This window comes from Netta rufina (assembly GCF_964035555.1).
Source record: "Netta rufina genome assembly, chromosome: Z".
NCBI classification, from domain to species: domain Eukaryota; kingdom Metazoa; phylum Chordata; class Aves; order Anseriformes; family Anatidae; genus Netta; species Netta rufina.
This window is the reverse complement of record NC_140126.1, coordinates 11819352-11836373: the sequence shown is the minus strand read 5'-3', so window position 1 is coordinate 11836373 and position 17022 is coordinate 11819352. Positions and strand designations below refer to the sequence as shown.

The window sequence follows — 17022 nt, the reverse complement described above, 5'->3', positions numbered from 1 at the left end:
TTATATAATACAACCAATATTATTACTATCTTAGGAACAACGGTATCGCTTTATCTCCTCCTCACATACACAGTGAAAGGGAATCAGTACTTGCTTTGTGCTTACCTGGGTCGTGTTGAGCACAGTTTTCCATGGGTGGCTTTTCAGAGTCATTCTGTTGCTCATTTATATTAATTACTCTTTTCAAGATCAACGGATCATCTCATTGGTCCTAATAATAGATAAGGCATCCCGCCTTTAAATTTGAGGACACCAGCTGTACCTCTCCAAACCTTGCATTGGTTTACCTGTCTTAACTAAAACCATACAGGCTCTGCCTGTCAGCATGGGCATTTCAGCTGTGTGTGTTCAAGAGGACAGCTAGTACCCATTTACATCGGAGCTGCTGGTGTTGCTGATCAAAATGCCTGATTAAAGCTGAAGGTAGGAGTACCTACGTCTTGGTGCCACTCAGAAAAATTGGAATTGTCAGGTTTCCAACTTCATGAATATCAAAATCATTTTTTCACCAGCCTCTGTTGCCAAACTACTGTGGCAGAAATTAGTACAAGCCTGAAATACTCAGTGTGAAAACACACCTTAGTATCCACAGTGCTCAGCTTACCCTGGGATGCCCAGTGCTAAAGTGAGAATTTAAAAGTACTTGAGTTTTGGAGTATGCTTATGTTTGTTTCTTTATTGGAGCACAACTGGGTTCTAAACGGCTGTAGACTGTGAGAACCATACAAATACTGGAACATGTCAGAAGGTTAGATGGCAGCCCAACCAGTTATGCACTGAAAATTGCAGCCACATGTGCAGGGTTAGAGTAGCATATCTGAATTTGCCTTTTTGAATTTGACAAATCAAGAACCATCGTCAACAACAGCCTCGTCCTTTCTATAATTATTTTTTTTCTTTTTTAAAGCTCTAATTACATTTTATGTTTAATTTGCTGAATAATTTTTAAGAAGATGATTTTTTTTTTTTTTTTAAGAATTTACAGTTGTTTGCAGATTGACTGTTCTCTGTGAAAACTGTTCTGATCTGCAGTGGTAGAGTTGTGTCAAGCTAAGGTAATTTTTTGAGAAGTCAATTGTAATGTGTGTGCTTAGAGATCTCCCAGGCATCTTAAGGGCAGTACTATTTGATCTTTATTAAAAGATCACTCCTGCTATTTATCCCATGCCTATTTTACCTGAGTTCTTGCACTGGCTAGACCATGTCTCTGCAGCAAAGGGAAAACCAAGCGCATTAGAGCTCTGCATTTGAGCACTTGAAGTTTGAACTGAGAAATACAAAGGAGATGAGGCATATTTGGTTTACTTAAAAGTTACAAAAAATGTTAACACCAAATCTTGTGAAAAGTGAATAAAACCCTTTGTTAAGTGTGCAGAGTGTGCCTGCAGTGCAGTTTACAAAATAGAACACAGCTTTGATGTGTACTTTATCCCACTGTAAGAGTTGATTCCTTTCTTGAAGTCTTGTTCTTTAGGATCTGGACACGACATTATAGGGACGCATTCAAGCGCCCTTTTCTTCTGTACTTTGTGTAAAACAATTCTGTAGACGCCTGTTATTGAGCTGCGCGCATCTCTTCCCCGGTTATTTTGAATGTGTTCTTCTGTGATTCCCAGATCTTTAAGAGTGTTTTTCACTTCAATTTCTTCCTCTTTGAGCGTACTGATCTCAGACAAATACTTTGGATCCAGTTTAAATGGCTGTAAAGGCTTAGGGTATTGTATCCCCTGCATCCATTCACTGTTCATAATAAGTTTGACAGAGTATCGTTCTGTTGGTACTGGCTGAAGGACTCCTTTTATCAGTTTCTGGCAAGGCTCTGAGAGGGAGGCAGGCAAGCTGTATGTCCCTTCAAGAATGCACTTTTTCAGTTTGGCCACTGTATCTGCTCGAAATGGCATGATACCTGTCATCATGAAGTACAACAGGATTCCTAGCGCCCAAATGTCGACATAAACGCCGACGTAGTTTTCATCTCGGAAGAGTTCAGGGGCAGCATAAGGAGGGGAACCGCAGAAAGTATTTAAAGTTTCATCTCTTTTACTGATGGTGCTGAATCCAAAGTCTCCCACCTTAACACAGGTGTTACTGGTGTAGAAAACGTTTTCTGCTTTTAAGTCCCGGTGAATGATATTATTCTCATGCTATAGAACAAGAAGAAAATACAGTATTAGCTTGTTCATAGGGAAGTTCCCAAGTGACTACCCCCTATCATTGATTAATTGCCACACAGGGGAAAGAATTGCCTATCTCAGACAAAGTGAGAAGTATGCATTACTAGCAAATTGAAAAGCTAAAATTGTTAACTAAGTCTAACAATTCTCTACTGCTAAGGAAGCAGCACAGTACCTGGAGGAGACGGAAAGAAGGATGTCATTTTAGAAAATTTGTTAACAAGAGATTGCTGTCCTTAAAAATATTTTTATTAAGTAGATTTGTGATGGCATTGTGGCTATCCCTGCATGTATAGATACCTTCATGTGCAAAATGTTTTATTTTTTCAGGGTTCAGAACACTTTTGAAATTACTACATTTCTGTAATGATGTAAGTAACAAAAACAATTTATTTTTAAATGATGCCATTTTTGCATCTGTTCTGAGCACACGGACTTGTGAACAGAAAGCTTGTAGTTCATGAAGATCATAAAGGGAATGTGAACAGACAAAATAAGAAAGCTGCTATAACTCTGTTGTGTGATCCAATATCCTGTGAATAACTGGTCATGGCAAGAGAAAAGGATCACAAACTTGTGCCTTGTAATATTTCACACCCTTATAGGACACTGAGTTCAGTGGTGTCTTCTAGTTTTAGAAATCTATAGTAAATAGACTGCAACTTGTACCTTTTTTCATCAGAAATGCCAGTAGCTGCCAAGCACTCAAATCGAATTTGCTCTGCTGAGTGGACACAGACCTGTCTTGATTAGGTAAGGGCTTAACTTCATCGCTGAAATAACTAGGAAGAATGGAAGTGCTTTCTGCTCTTCACCCTTAGAGGTGAGAAGCTGCACATGGATCTGGAGGCAATAGGGAAATCCTTCAATATCCCCTTCTGTGTCCCACACTTCTAAAACTGTCATTAGTAACAACCAGGGGATCCTCAGTCCTCATCTATGAGGGATGAGATGGGATACAGGTATCCTGAATTTAATAGATTAGCAAAAGTAACATGTTTTTAGCAGAAGATTGTGTGCATGAGTGAAGAGGTTGGCCAAGTTGGTAGTCTGGGTTTAATGCTAAGAAATAGATGTGATCTTTAAAGTAAGGTCCTGTGTCTTTGGATAAGGTGTTGAAGCTAATCCATCATTTAAAGAACATCTCATCATTCTGTCAAAATACATTTAAAAAAAAGACATATTCTTTATATATTCTGTAAGCAGTTTGCAGCATGTTTTTAGATGCCTGACCTGGAAATAAATACCCTTGCCTGTGATGACTTGGCTTTCAAAGTCCAAGCAAGTTACGTGGCAGGAGAGGAGGCACCAGAGGGCACCCTGTGCCAACCTTAACAAGTCTTGGGTTTACTTCTCAAATACAGAAGAGTTTTCTATTGTTTTTGTGCTGTAGTTACTAAGCAAGGTTCCGAGGAGGTTGTACTGGGAGTAGTTAATTACCCTCTTCTGCCCTTGTAGGATGCTTTGTGTTCTACAAATTGCATCATTCTAAATCCAGTTGCAGTAATGAAGACTAGGCAAGAGGAAGTGACTTGCTAGGGGTTAAGATCACAGATTGTACCTAAGTGAGGACCAGGAATTAACTGGCTTAATTGCCAGTGTCCCACATTCATTAATAAGCAAGTTGGGTGTTTGCAATACGTAGCACACTTTCTCTGGAATGCTTTCTGCCTGCAGAAGTGTGATGCTAAGTTTTGAAATATCTGGAGGGAAGAAACTGAGCTTTGTTACATGGTACCTACGGCAACATAGGAGAATGCTGTTACTAAATACATGGTTCTACCCACCAAATGCTCTTATTTCGTTTTCCTCCCAAAAGCTGTCAACAGAGGGGCAATAACTTGGGGTGGATGTGAAAGTTCTCTTGGGTATATTTCATAGAATCACAGAATATCCTGAGTTGGAAGGGACCCAAAAGAATCATCAAACCCCACTCCTGGCTCCACACAGAACTACCCAGAAATCAGACCATGTGCCTGAGAGCTTTGTCCAGACGCTTCTTGACCTCCAGCAGCTCAGTGCCGTGCCCACTGCCCCGGGGAGCCTGTCCCAGTGCCTGACCACCCTCTGGGTGCAGAGCCTTTCCCTAGCCCCCAGCCTGACCCTCCCCTGTCCCAGCTCCATGCTGTTCCCTCGGGTCCTGTCGCTGTCCCCAGAGAGCAGAGCTCAGCGCCTGCCCCTCCGCTCCCCTCGTGAGGGAGCTGCAGGCCGCCATGAGGCCTCCCCTCAGCCTGCTCTGCTCGGGGCTGAGCAAACCAAGGGACCTCAGCTGCTCCTCAAGCATCTTGTCCTTCAGATCCTTCACCTTCTCCATAGCCCTTGTTTGGATGCTTTCTAATAGTTTTCTGTCCTTCTTATATTGTGGTGTCCCAAACCACACGCAGTTCTGGAGGCAGCACAGAGCAGGACAATCCCTTCCCTTAACCAGCTAGCAGTGACATGCCTGATGTACCCCAGGGTACAGCTGGCCCTCCTGGCTGCTAGGGTATACAGAACTTTAAGACAGCTCTTCTCTAGTTTGTTTTTTTGCTGTTCAGAGATACAGGCCTGAAATGTTGGTAACAGTAAACCTACTACTTGGAAAAACAAAAGGTATATCCACAAATTCTGCCAAGTAGTAAGGAACAGCGTGCCTGTGGAAGAGCAACTTACCATGTGCTTCACAGCAGAGACAATCTGGGAGAAGATTATTTTACACTCTGTTTCTAATAGCTTCCCTTCTGTAGTGATTTTAGTGAAGAGCTCCCCACCTCCTGCATACTCCATCACCAGGTGCAGTTTTGAGAGCGTCTCCACCACTTCATACAGTCTGATGATATTTGGGTGGTGCAGTTTTTCCATGTTGGATATCTCACGAGACAGCAAACGTTGAGTCTTCTGGTCTAGTTTTGTCTTGTCCAAAATCTTAATAGCTACTTTCTCTGAAAAGAAAAATGCTTTTCCGTGTTAACCCAACAGGTGCAAACGGTAACACTCTTTGTGTACAATAGTGCTTGGTTATGTAACTGCAGTGAAATTTCGCCTATGATGAATACAAGATAAGCTACAGCAGCCTCCTAAGCCCTGTCATCCTTCACACACACCCATGTTCCTTTCTGATCTCCAGCATCCTACTCACAGCTGGTATAGCTAGAGGCTGGGAGAGTACTGCAAGTGCTAATCAAATCATCTGCTGTGTTCCATGGCCATCAAGCTAATATGTGTCTGATGACCACAATTACATCATCTATGTCAGGTGCCTAACCTAGGCGTTGCAGCTTTCAGAACAGAAGTCTGGCCCCAAGTCAGAGAGATGGGAAGCTGGTATTGCTGCTCTCCGCTGCCTAGAAAGAAGTGGGCAGCTGCAAGTCTCATCCTGGTGTTACAGTGACCAGTGGGTATGCTGCCTTCCTGGGACACAGACTGATCCTGCAAAGCCCCTAAGACTGGGTGGATAATGTGTCTCCCTCCTCAGCTTGCTGCTCACTATGATGTTAAAGTCTGTGCTCTTGCTTTTCGATATTAGCTCAGTGCTGTTCAGATGAATTAGGTGTGTTACGCACAAGAGCCTGATTCTTCCAGACTAATGGAGGTGTTGAATTTAGGTGGTTTGTTTCAGAGCTGACACAATACTCAGAGGTAATTTAGGGACTTTGAATATAGCCCTGCAAGCTTGTAACAGAAAGATGTGTTTAAGTTGGTGTGACTTACAGAACGGTGGCCTAATGTCTTATCCCATATCCCCACAAATTCTCAGTTACCAAAATCAGTGTTGCAGAGGTTTGTCTTTCTCAGGATAGCTGAGCCAGTTTTTCCAACGTGTTCATGCATGAGTAGTTCTTGGTACTGCACAGAATACAGGAAAAGTACAATTTTATGTCTGTATAACACAGTGGGCCATGAATTCACACCACAGATAGACTTTACACTAGGGAAGTAAACAAAACAGTGAAGTAGAGTAAGTTGCAGGGATCCTGTAAGACAGCAAACGTGTCTTGTGCTGTCCTGGTAATGCAAAGCCGTGGTTAAGTTCTGTGTGTTTCTGGAGCTTATCTGCAGTGAAGCCGGGGTCACAAAACACTCATACACATATGCAGCTGCACTGTATCAACAGGGAAGCTCCAACAGATCAATCAGAATTGCCCTTAGGTTTCTGTCTTAAACTGGTGGGCCATGCCTCTCGCAGTTGGTACCTGAAGGATTACTCTGGTTACGATAGGTTTACAGTGCCTTTGTGTAACTTATCAAGACAGCAAAATTAAACTGGAGCAGGGCAGGTAAAACAACTGTCTGTTCTTGGAAAGAAGCACTTCTAGCCGACCATTCACAGATTTAGACTAATAACTTTTATTGAATCTTTTAGAAAAGAACTTCACCTTGCTTTCTAGCACACAGGGGCAAATAAAAAAAAAAAATCTGTATTGCTTACTTGTTGCTTTAAGAGAAGAGTGACAAGGAAGGAAAACAAAAAATGTTTTAGAATCCTCTTCTTACACCACCACATATCAGGACCAAGGTCATTTAAATCTACATCATTGCATTTATGTATGCGTGATATTTAAGAAAACCAGATGGCCTCAATTGTAAAACAAAACAAAACAAAACAAACAAAAAAACCCTTATTTTCCTTCTTAAACTGCCTCAAAAACAAACAAGCAAAAAAAAAACAAAAAAAAAAAACAAGAAAAACAAAACAGAACAAAAAAACAAACTTGGTTTACAAATCATCTATTATCCTTGCATGGTAGCAGTTCAAACAGAAGGGCATTTTCAGTAGGCAATTTATTTACCAAAATTAAATTAAAAAAAATTAAATACTTATACTATTTAAATAAAAAAATACTATTTAAATAAAAAAATAAATACTGAAATTAATTAGCAAAAGATTTTGATTGATCATATGCAGGGTGTGTTGAGGTTTTGAAAAGACCTATCTGAAATCTCAGTGAAGAACAGAGATTAAACGAAGGTTGAGAAATTATTTCAGGAAGAAGTGGTGTATGCTATGCTGGCAAAAGGAAACAAAAACAGAACTGACCTGAAATAGCTTAAAAACAAAGTAGGTGACTGGCTAGTCCTGCCCTTGCAATTGCTGCTTCACAGCAGACAAACTTTTTAACAGCTGTAAGTTTGGGGTGTTCTCAGTTGTATACATTCAGCTGTGCTCTCATACATGTGAAATAAAGATCACAGAGTGATTAGGAATCTAACTGTCCTCAACAAGCAACTCAGCAGGCATCTGGAGAAAATCCCTGCCAAAATTCAGGTTAATAACATGGGCAAGACTCCTGAAAAAAAAAAAAAAAAGCACAAAAGATTTTCCTGCATCTGCTAAGCAAGCAAGACAACCCTTGTGAGAGAAACAAGGTTCTTCGTCAAGTACAGTCCTGCAGTTTTTTCCTGTCTTGGAAACCTTTCCAGGTATCCTGCTGGAACAGAACTCACAGGCTACAGAACAGCACACGTGTAATTACTTGCTACAAAACCTGATTTTAGTAAAGAACAAAACGGTTTCCTTTCCCGATATGGGGTGAACTGTCAGGAGGAGGAAGATGCTTGGAACCTGCCACTGCAACAATTTCTGAACACCTGAATGTTCCCCCGCCAGATACACATGCCTGTCCCTACCACAGGAACCCAAACAGCAGTCTTAATAATGAAGCCTGTTTAATTTACATCTCAGCCAAGAAAAAGACTTGTACTCATTAGCACTGTGCGGACACATCAGCTCATTAACAACACAACAGTGCACAGCTGTTGGAAAAAAAATAACTCCTCTTCCAAAGGGTGTGCATGTGTGTGTGCCTGTGCACAGGTGTGTGCGTGCACACGTTCCTGGTCTCCCCTCCCTACAGTGTATTCTGTGAGGACACTTGGATGTGCACAAGTCGATGGGGCCAGATGGGATCCACCCAAGGGTACTGAGAGAACTGTCAGAGGAGCTGGCCAAGCCACTGTCCATCATTTATCAGCAGTCCTGGCGATCGGGGGAGGTCCCAGTTGACTGGCGGCTAGCAAATGTGACGCCCATCTACAAGAAGGGCCGGAGGGCAGACCCGGGAAACTACAGGCCTGTCAGTTTGACCTCAGTGCCAGGGAAGCTCATGGAGCAGATCCTCCTGAGAGTCATCACGCAGCACTTGCAGGGCAAGCAGGCGATCAGGCCCAGCCAGCATGGGTTTATGAAAGGCAGGTCCTGCTTGACGAACCTGATCTCCTTCTATGACAAAGTGACACGCTGGGTGGATGAGGGAAAGGCTGTGGATGTGGTCTACCTTGACTTCAGCAAGGCTTTTGACACCGTCTCCCACAGCATTCTCCTCAAGAAACTGGCTGCTCTTGGCTTGGACTGGCGCACGCTTCGCTGGGTTAGAAACTGGCTGGATAGCCGGGCCCAAAGAGTCGTGGTGAATGGAGCCAAGTCCAGTTGGAGGCCAGTCACTAGTGGCGTCCCCCAGGGCTCGGTGCTGGGGCCGGTCCTCTTTAATATCTTCATCGATGATCTGGACGAGGGCATCGAGTGCACCCTCAATAAGTTCGCAGATGACACCAAGTTAGGTGCGTGTGTCGATCTGCTTGAGGGTAGGAAAGCTCTGCAGGAGGATCTGGATAGGCTGCACCGATGGGCTGAGGTCAACTGCATGAAGTTCAACAAGGCCAAGTGCCGGGTCCTGCACCTGGGGCGCAACAACCCCAAGCAGAGCTATAGGCTGGGAGAGGAATGGTTGGAGAGCTGCCAGGCAGAGAAGGACCTGGGAGTGATGGTGGATGGTCGGCTGAATATGAGCCAGCAGTGTGCTCAGGTGGCCAAGAAGGCCAACGGCATCCTGGCTTGTATCAGGAACAGTGTGACCAGCAGGGCTAGGGAGGTGATCGTCCGCCTGTACTCAGCTCTGGTGAGGCCGCACCTCGAGTACTGTGTTCAGTTTTGGGCCCCTCGCTACAAGAAGGACATGGAGGTGCTTGAGCGGGTGCAGAGAAGGGCGACGAAGCTGGTGAGGGGCCTGGAGAACAAGTCCTACGAGGAGCGGCTGAGGGAGCTGGGCTTGTTCAGCCTGGAGAAGAGGAGGCTCAGGGGCGACCTTATCGCTCTCTATAGGTACCTCAAGGGAGGCTGTAGCGAGGTGGGGGTTGGCCTGTTCTCCCACGTGCCTGGTGACAGGACGAGGGGGAATGGGCTTAAGTTGAGCCAGGGGAGTTTTAGGTTGGATGTTTGGAAGAACTTCTTCACTGAAAGGGTTGTGAGGCATTGGAACAGGCTGCCCAGGGAAGTGGTGGAGTCACCATCCCTGGAAGTCTTCAAAAGACGTTTAGATGTAGAGCTTAGGGATATGGTTTAGTGGGGACTGCTAGCGTTAGGTCAGAGGTTGGACTCGATGATCTTGAGGTCTCTTCCAACCTAGAAATTCTGTGATTCTGTGACAAATGAGCTCGCAGGCAGAGATGAGCAAGAAGGGTATTTCCCCATCATCCCTTCTTCCTCAAGAGCACTGCAAACTTAGTATCAAAAACTAAATCTTTGCCCAGTGAACATTATAACCCAAAAAGCTACTAACAACAAAAGAAAAATAATTTTAGAGATTTCTGGTGAAAAGCAAGCTTCTCAAGGGAGAAAAAAGAAATGTCTTCAGTTTTGGTATTTAGTTTGCTCAATCTCACTCTGCTCACTGAAGTTCAGAAATTTCCAATCAGCCCTACACACATTCTAAAGCAACCTAAGTTCAACAGGTGAAAGGTTTATCCAGCTCCGATTTATCTTTCCATCAGTGTTCCTCCTGTGCACGGTGCAGGAGCAGCATTTCCGTCAGCAGCAGGCAGAAGCAGCTTTCTCAGGAAGGAAAAAAATCACTGAGCATAAACCAAACAACTCGCTATGGGCCAAGTACAATGGTGATGCCTCCCTGAAAAAAGCAAACCAAAAAAAGCCACACCCAGATAAACCAACCCTTAGCCTTAAGCAGGTTTGAATTTTGGGGAAAAAATACCACCAGTTGTCCACTTTGCTCCCAGTGCAACAACAGTATTGTAACTGGGCTAAACGTGAGCTTCCAGACCTCTGCATCTTGCCTGAAGGAGGTGGTCAGCAAAAATAACAACTGATAACAAGGAATGAGGGCTTTGGGGAATACCTTGTTCTCTCAGCCTTAAGGTGATGCAGGGAAGGAGAAACAATTGAATTGAAAAGGAAAGACAGAACAGAAGATATTAATATACATGGGGAAAACAAGAACAGTTTCTAATATTGTCACTGCAGAATAAACTGGGTAGCTGAAGACAAGTTCTGAGTTATACCTGTAACTGAAATGTTTGCTGCAGCTACCTTGCTTTTCTAGCTCCCCCAAGAAGCAGCTTATGCAGTGTATTTCTGTACTTAGAAAAAGAAAAACAATTGGCAGTTCAACACTGCTTTCTATCCAGGTTTGGCTGTAGCAAAGCTTGTCCTCCTGCATCTGCTCAGCCCGCACCTACATACCCTGTCCCAGCTTCCTATATGAATGCACTACCTGCAAAAGTCAGCAAAAACAACACTTCTCACCAAAACTACTGTTACTGAGTGAAAGCCTCAGCCATGCCAGTAAATTTTGTTGTGAAACAATGGAAGCCTTGCTCAGTGGGGCTGTGGGCAGCCCTGAGCCGGGCAGGGCTGACAGCAGGAGGAGTGTTTGCAGGAAGGAGGTGCAGCACTGTGAGGATAACTCCCCCAAATGCACAGACAACTTCGCCACTCTGATAAAATGTTTCTGTCTGCCTGTCATGGATAAAGGCTGCTCCAAGCTAAGCGTTCACCCCTGTGCCTGCTTACAGAGCCACACAACCAAAAAGGCACGTACAACCTGCATGTGTATTTAAGGCTCAGGCAGCATCTTCTTCCCGAAAAGGCCCACCTGTGTACACACAGAACTAGGGTGCACAGAAACCACGACCCACACAGCAGTGCCTACCTTTGGTCAGGGAATGAATTCCAAGTTTCACCTGTGAGAAATTCCCACTTCCTATTTCTCCTCTGACTCGATAGAAGCCAATTCTCTTTCCCAAGGTTAATTCTTTCACCACTTTTTCATTCTGGGACATATCCTGCATCAGTTTCTCAAATGGGGTCAGCCTCTGCTGGCTGCCCTCTTCGTCTCCTCCACAGCACTCCTCACGCCCGTAGTCCTCTCCGCTGTCCTCACGATTCCACCTGGCATAGCGGTGTTTCCCAAGACCTCCTCCATTCACATATCCTGTTGTCATAGTCTATAGGGTGATCACTTCCCCATTTAACAAAACGCCTCAATAAGCAGTTTAATGAAGTGAAATAATTCTCATGAATATACAATCCCACATGTAATAGACACGGTGACAAACAGAAGGAAAAAAAAAAAAAAAAAAAAGCTGCTTATCAAAAGTCCAAAGATGAGTCTGGAAATTACCTTAAAAACAAATCATCTGTAGTTACATGTTGCAATTTTGTCCAAAACTGGGGACAAAAATTGAAGCTATTTATGTCCATCTCCCACTAACAGATTTACCGTGTCAGGATCTCCCATCTACAAGGTAAAAGAGGCTTTGCAATTAAAACAGTAAGCTTTGTGCACAACAGTGGCGAGTTGCTCACATTCTATATAGTACCTTTGACACAAATGCAAAATATTTGACACAAATTTTCAGGCTTTAGCTCACTGCTTTGAAAACTAACTTGATAGAAAAAGGTCAAACAAATAGCTGATTAACTGCCCTGAATAAACCCAGATGCTTCCAGTTCATTTTGAATAGCTGACCTTAAGAGCGTAGCTCTTGACTCTGGTACCAGTCCAAAAGCTGAACGCAGGGTTTTATTTTGATTCATTCTTCAGCCTGCGAGCTTGTCACTGTGCCTTGGAAATGACTGCCTCGAAGCCTTGCTGTAAATAGGCTGTTGCTCCTCTGTTTCCTTCCCATCGCTGGTTTAACAAAGCAACTGATCTTGGAAGATGACAGGAGAAGCATAATCTGTGCACCAGGCAAAAGAAATGCTGCGCCTCAGTATCACCGGAGTCACATGGCAGGACAATACAGGATTAGGTAACTGCAATGTCACTTTAACCCGCCTTTATTTAGATGAGCTTTCTTTAACGCCTTGAGCCTTCTCAAATTTTTGCCAGACGCATGGTGTTCCTAAGCAGACAGATGAAGAAAGTCATTAAAACCTTTACATAACAGCCATGCACCTCACTGAACGACAGCACACCGTGCATCATTTTACCAGTTTAACTCAATTTGTTAGGCAGCACACGTAAAGATGCCCTTACCCTGAATGCACAAGCCACCACTTATCTTTAAAACGGTACAGCATTTTTTTCTCCTTTACCCTTGAAAAATAGGAGTTGATCAGCAATTGCTAATCATGCAAACACATCCTTTTGGGGTGTGGAGCTGGGCCTGACGGCTCTGCAGCACTGCCAGCAGTGGCAAAGCTTGCCTCTCCTGCTCCCAGCCTGCAGCATAGCATGAGCGATGGGCACAGGAGACACCCCACTGCTGTCGTACAAGGATTGATGGGGCTCGGAGGGAGCATTGCACCAGTAATTCCACATGTGGAGCACCTACGGCACCACGATGAAAGAGGATCCTGGCTTGTATCAGGAACAGTGTGACCAGCAGGGCTAGGGAGGTGATCGTCCCCCTGTACTCAGCTCTGGTGAGGCCGCACCTCGAGTACTGTGTTCAGTTTTGGGCCCCTCGCTACAAGAAGGACATCGAGGTGCTTGAGCGGGTGCAGAGAAGAGCGACGAAGCTGGTGAGGGGCCTGGAGAACAAGTCCTACGAGGAGCGGCTGAGGGAGCTGGGCTTGTTCAGCCTGGAGAAGAGGAGGCTCAGGGGCGACCTTATCGCTCTCTATAGGTACCTCAAGGGAGGCTGTAGCGAGGTGGGGGTTGGTCTGTTCTCCCACGTGCCTGGTGACAGGACAAGGGGGAATGGGCTTAAGTTGCAACAGGGGAGTTTTAGGTTAGATGTTAGGAAGAACTTCTTCACTGAAAGGGTTGTTAGACACTGGAACAGGCTGCCCAGGGAAGTGGTGGAGTCACCATCCCTGGAAGTCTTCAAAAGACGTTTAGATGTAGAGCTTAGGGAAATGGTTTAGTGGGGACTGCTAGCGTTAGGTCAGAGGTTGGACTCGATGATCTTGAGGTCTCTTCCAGCCTAGAAATTCTGTGATTCTGTGATCTGCAACAGTGCCAGATGGAGCTGGTCTCCAAACCACAACAGGAGGAGGAGAGGCCCAAGGCACCACAGAAGGGTAAAGAAAAAGGAAGCTGACAACATCTGTCATTAAATGGGACCTAGAGCAGCAAGAAAGCATTCGCCTGCTCCTGTTACACAGCACTCTGCGGTGAAGACTGGAAAGAGTGTCTCTGCTTCAAGCTCGCTGCCCTGAAATGCACACACGTGGTGTCCCCTCACCTTCCCGTGCTCTGGCTGCAAGGACAAAGAGCCTCCGGGCTGCTCCTTGCCTTCAGAGCACCCTTCAGAGGGCTCTCCTCCCCGAGGTGAAGGATGCTGCTTGCTGCCTGCCTGGCCCCGCAACACGCTTACCCCTGGCGGAGCTCGCAACTGCAGCGGAGCAAGAAGTGTGTGTTTTGTGATGTGCCTTCGGACTCCTCTTACTCTTTTTCAAAGATTTGGCTCCTGTTTGAAGGCTACAGCTGCAAGAGAGAAGGCCGTTTTCATGGCTGACGATAAATGTGTAAAATAATAATATATAATCAGTTTGGTCTGGGGCCATGGAAAGCTGTCAGATCACCAGAAATGAGTGCAGAGAAAAAGGCTGGGAAGCAAGCAGCCTGTGAACATTGCTCAAACTCCACGGCAGAGCATTCCAGTATATTGATACTGAATTCTCTAGGTCTAAGCAGAGTCTAAACCCTGACAAACGCTGTGTGGATGCAATCACTATGGGCCAAAGCCTGAAAATGTCAGTAAAGCAGAGACAGAGGAAAATGAACGAAGCACCGGGGATCTCCCATCCGCCCAGCCTCCTGTAGCACCACAGCTGGCCTCAGACTTTGTTATCTGGCACCAGGGAAGAAACACAGTATGTGTTTGTTCTCCTTTTCCGTCTGGGGAAAGGACAACTTCTTGTCAGACCACCTGAATTCCGGCCTACAGCTGTTTTCTGTTCCAACCTGTTCCATTTCACAATTAGAGACAATTTTAGGTAACAAAAAACTTGTTTGTTGAACCTCAACCACGTTTCACCATTGTAATTGTGGACAGTACTCTGTCAGAGCAAGGCTTCTGGAAACAACTAGTAGAATGCATACCACAGTGACTGAAATTTTAGGAAGTCTGAAGAAGGATACTCTGGAGAGCTGAGTCTCATGAATGTCAGCCTATTCAGCATTAGAAGTCACGCTACTAAAGACCACGTTCTGCAAAAATCGTCAGGGCCTTTGCAATTAACTGGCTGTATGGCAAGGGCTGAGTGCTCAGGAAGGATTTCCTTCAAACAGGCCCACACCATCGCTCCTGAGTGCACTTAGCAAGGGCAAAGAGAAGGCAGCCAACACGGCCTACGTGAAAGTTCAGTACCAGAGCAGCAGAAAAACTGCCAGGGAATGCCAGGACCTTGTGAGACGGGGTGTTAAGAGAAGGGCAAACCGCGTTAAGGCATTAGCACGTGGCTCTTCCAGAACCTGCCCCTGCCAAATTCTTGCCGGAGCCCAGCATGCTCCGTTTTAGAGCACTGCCCATCATCGATCTCCCTTCCAGGCGTCCCACTATCAGCCTGGCAATCTCCTGGCACGTAGCCAACTGGCTGGGTTTCCCCTGTCTTTTAAGACGAGCTATTTTGGTATTCCTGGAGTTGGCAGAATATATACCATCTATTTCTGGCCTAGGTTCCTTCCTGTGACCCAAACCAGTAAAAATCCACCCTGACACCATAGAAAAGGGCACTGTCTGTAAAAGAAAACAGTAGTTCCAGGAGAGGAGAAATAAACTAGGAAATCAGAAGTAATTCAAATAAAATTAAGGACAATTATTCAACTTTTTTGTCTCCAGTATGGCTGTAAAACCTTATTATATATCTGCCCAAATTATTCATTACTCAAAAAGTAAAACAAGCAAAAAGAAAACAAACAACCAAACTGAACAACACTCTAGGAAAAGCAGCACAAGCTGTAGTGAATAAGACTTATCAAGCCTTTAAAACATGTCCCAACGCTGCTTGTTTGACCTTGTAACTCAAATATTTCCAGGTACCGATGTTCTGGTGCTATTCTAAGATGTGCTAAATGCCCTCAGACTTCAGCTGAAGGCTCACTTTAAATCCTGCATCACAGACATAAGGAAATTTGGAACGAAAAGGAAAAGAATAAAACAAAAAAGATCAATGGAGATACTGATCCTGAAGTCCTACCTCACCAGGTAAATAAAAGTGACCTGTTTTTAAGGAGCTTTGAACGGGACACATGGAAGAGTACCAGCAGCTAGAACAGAGCTACCAGCACCACGCTTTGCAACTTGCTCTCTTTTATTACGCCTGTCTTTTGCAAAAGCAATAAAAATTCAGATTTGTATACTTAAACAGCTGCAGCTCCTATTTCAACGAATGTGAAAGAAGGCACATAGGATGGTCTCCTACCGCTCGAGTCCTGAGAGTAACAGTTTGATTTTTATATGAGGATGCCACTGGAGATTGTAATACATTCACTAGAGTTCCCTTTTCAGCCCCTCTGCTTACTGCTCTGAGGACAGCGAGATTTTGGAGGTATTTTCTTAGGGCAGGGGATTAGCTCAATTTGTTCGACTTCCCCTGAAGCACAGCTCGTCTCCTTTGTACATTCTACATACTGCAAGCCAACCCTGGAACTGAATTGAATTTAAAGTAGCAGGGCTTTTTTTTTAAGTTAGAAAATACTGATCCTTCTCTTTGAGAGTTCAGTAATTGCAAGAAAATACCAGCAATCTGAGACATTCATATGTTCAGAAGACCTACCTTCTGTAAAAGATGAGAGAGCCCTGCAGGACAGTTGACAAGACCTGTGTCACAGACCAAACACAACACAAAAGCCCTCCTGTGCAGCCACACAGCGTGTTCATTTATACAGGGGAAGCTGCAGCTCCACTTCTGTACCTCAGCTCAGGTAGTATTGGTTCAGCGCAGGGCTGCTGTGGCCAGAGGAAATCAGTGTTTGTTCAAGGTTTGTCCTAAGCACATTTTTGGGGGAGTTGAATAAGCAGCACCCTCGGTGTTATTTCTGTGAACACCAGCAAACAGAGTGACTATATGAAATGCACACCTCGGAGCTGCGTATGGGTAGTAAAAATACTCAGAACACACAAGATAGCACAGCTACAGACTAAACTTGGATTCGTACAGTCCCAGCTGAGGCAGGAAGAAGTGCTAACAGTGCTCAACACTGACTGTGGAGAGCCTCCAGAAAACAGCTCTCTTTCAGTCCCGGTCCACATGCCACTGATTTCAGTGCATACTAGAATTACTACTGTTTTTTAGTGAAGCATTCAGCTTGGCAATTATTGTTCATGAAAAAATAGACATGAACAACAACATATCTTTTAACCTTACAAGTACCCTTACCTAAAGCACGACCTTGTTTTTCCACTCATGGAAGATTACCACACACAGCAGCCCAGGACAATGCAATATAAAATATAAACATTCACAGCAGAATGTGCATAAGCTTCATTTTCTTTTTCACTTAATTGAAAGCCTATTTCTCTAATGCGAGATAAACACCTCCACATTTTAAGACAATGACCGTGAGGTGCATTGCAGTGAGGGATGGCGCTCCATTACCTCTTTCAGTGTGGTTTAGGTTGTGACAGAGCACTGGGGTACCACGATATGAGTAACTACTTTTAAGCAGATCCTCCAGTGGTCTGA

The 17022-nt window shown here is 44.6% G+C and overlaps 1 protein-coding gene across 2 annotated transcripts; it reads right to left on the bottom strand.

Moving 5' to 3' along the window:
* Positions 1-1394: 1394 nt before the first annotated feature.
* Positions 1395-11982, bottom strand: NIM1K (NIM1 serine/threonine protein kinase; the record flags this gene model as incomplete). Of its 2 annotated transcripts, XM_084305670.1 has the most annotated exons (4): positions 1395-2144; positions 4827-5095; positions 11096-11334; positions 11915-11982. In XM_084305670.1, 4 exons carry the CDS (start codon positions 11980-11982, stop codon positions 1395-1397), a joined length of 1326 nt encoding a protein of 441 aa, XP_084161796.1. The 2 variants fall into 2 exon arrangements, with proteins under 2 accessions (XP_084161796.1, XP_084161795.1); XM_084305669.1 differs by lacking the exon at positions 11915-11982 and having other exon boundaries at positions 11096-11387.
* Positions 11983-17022: the final 5040 nt, after the last annotated feature.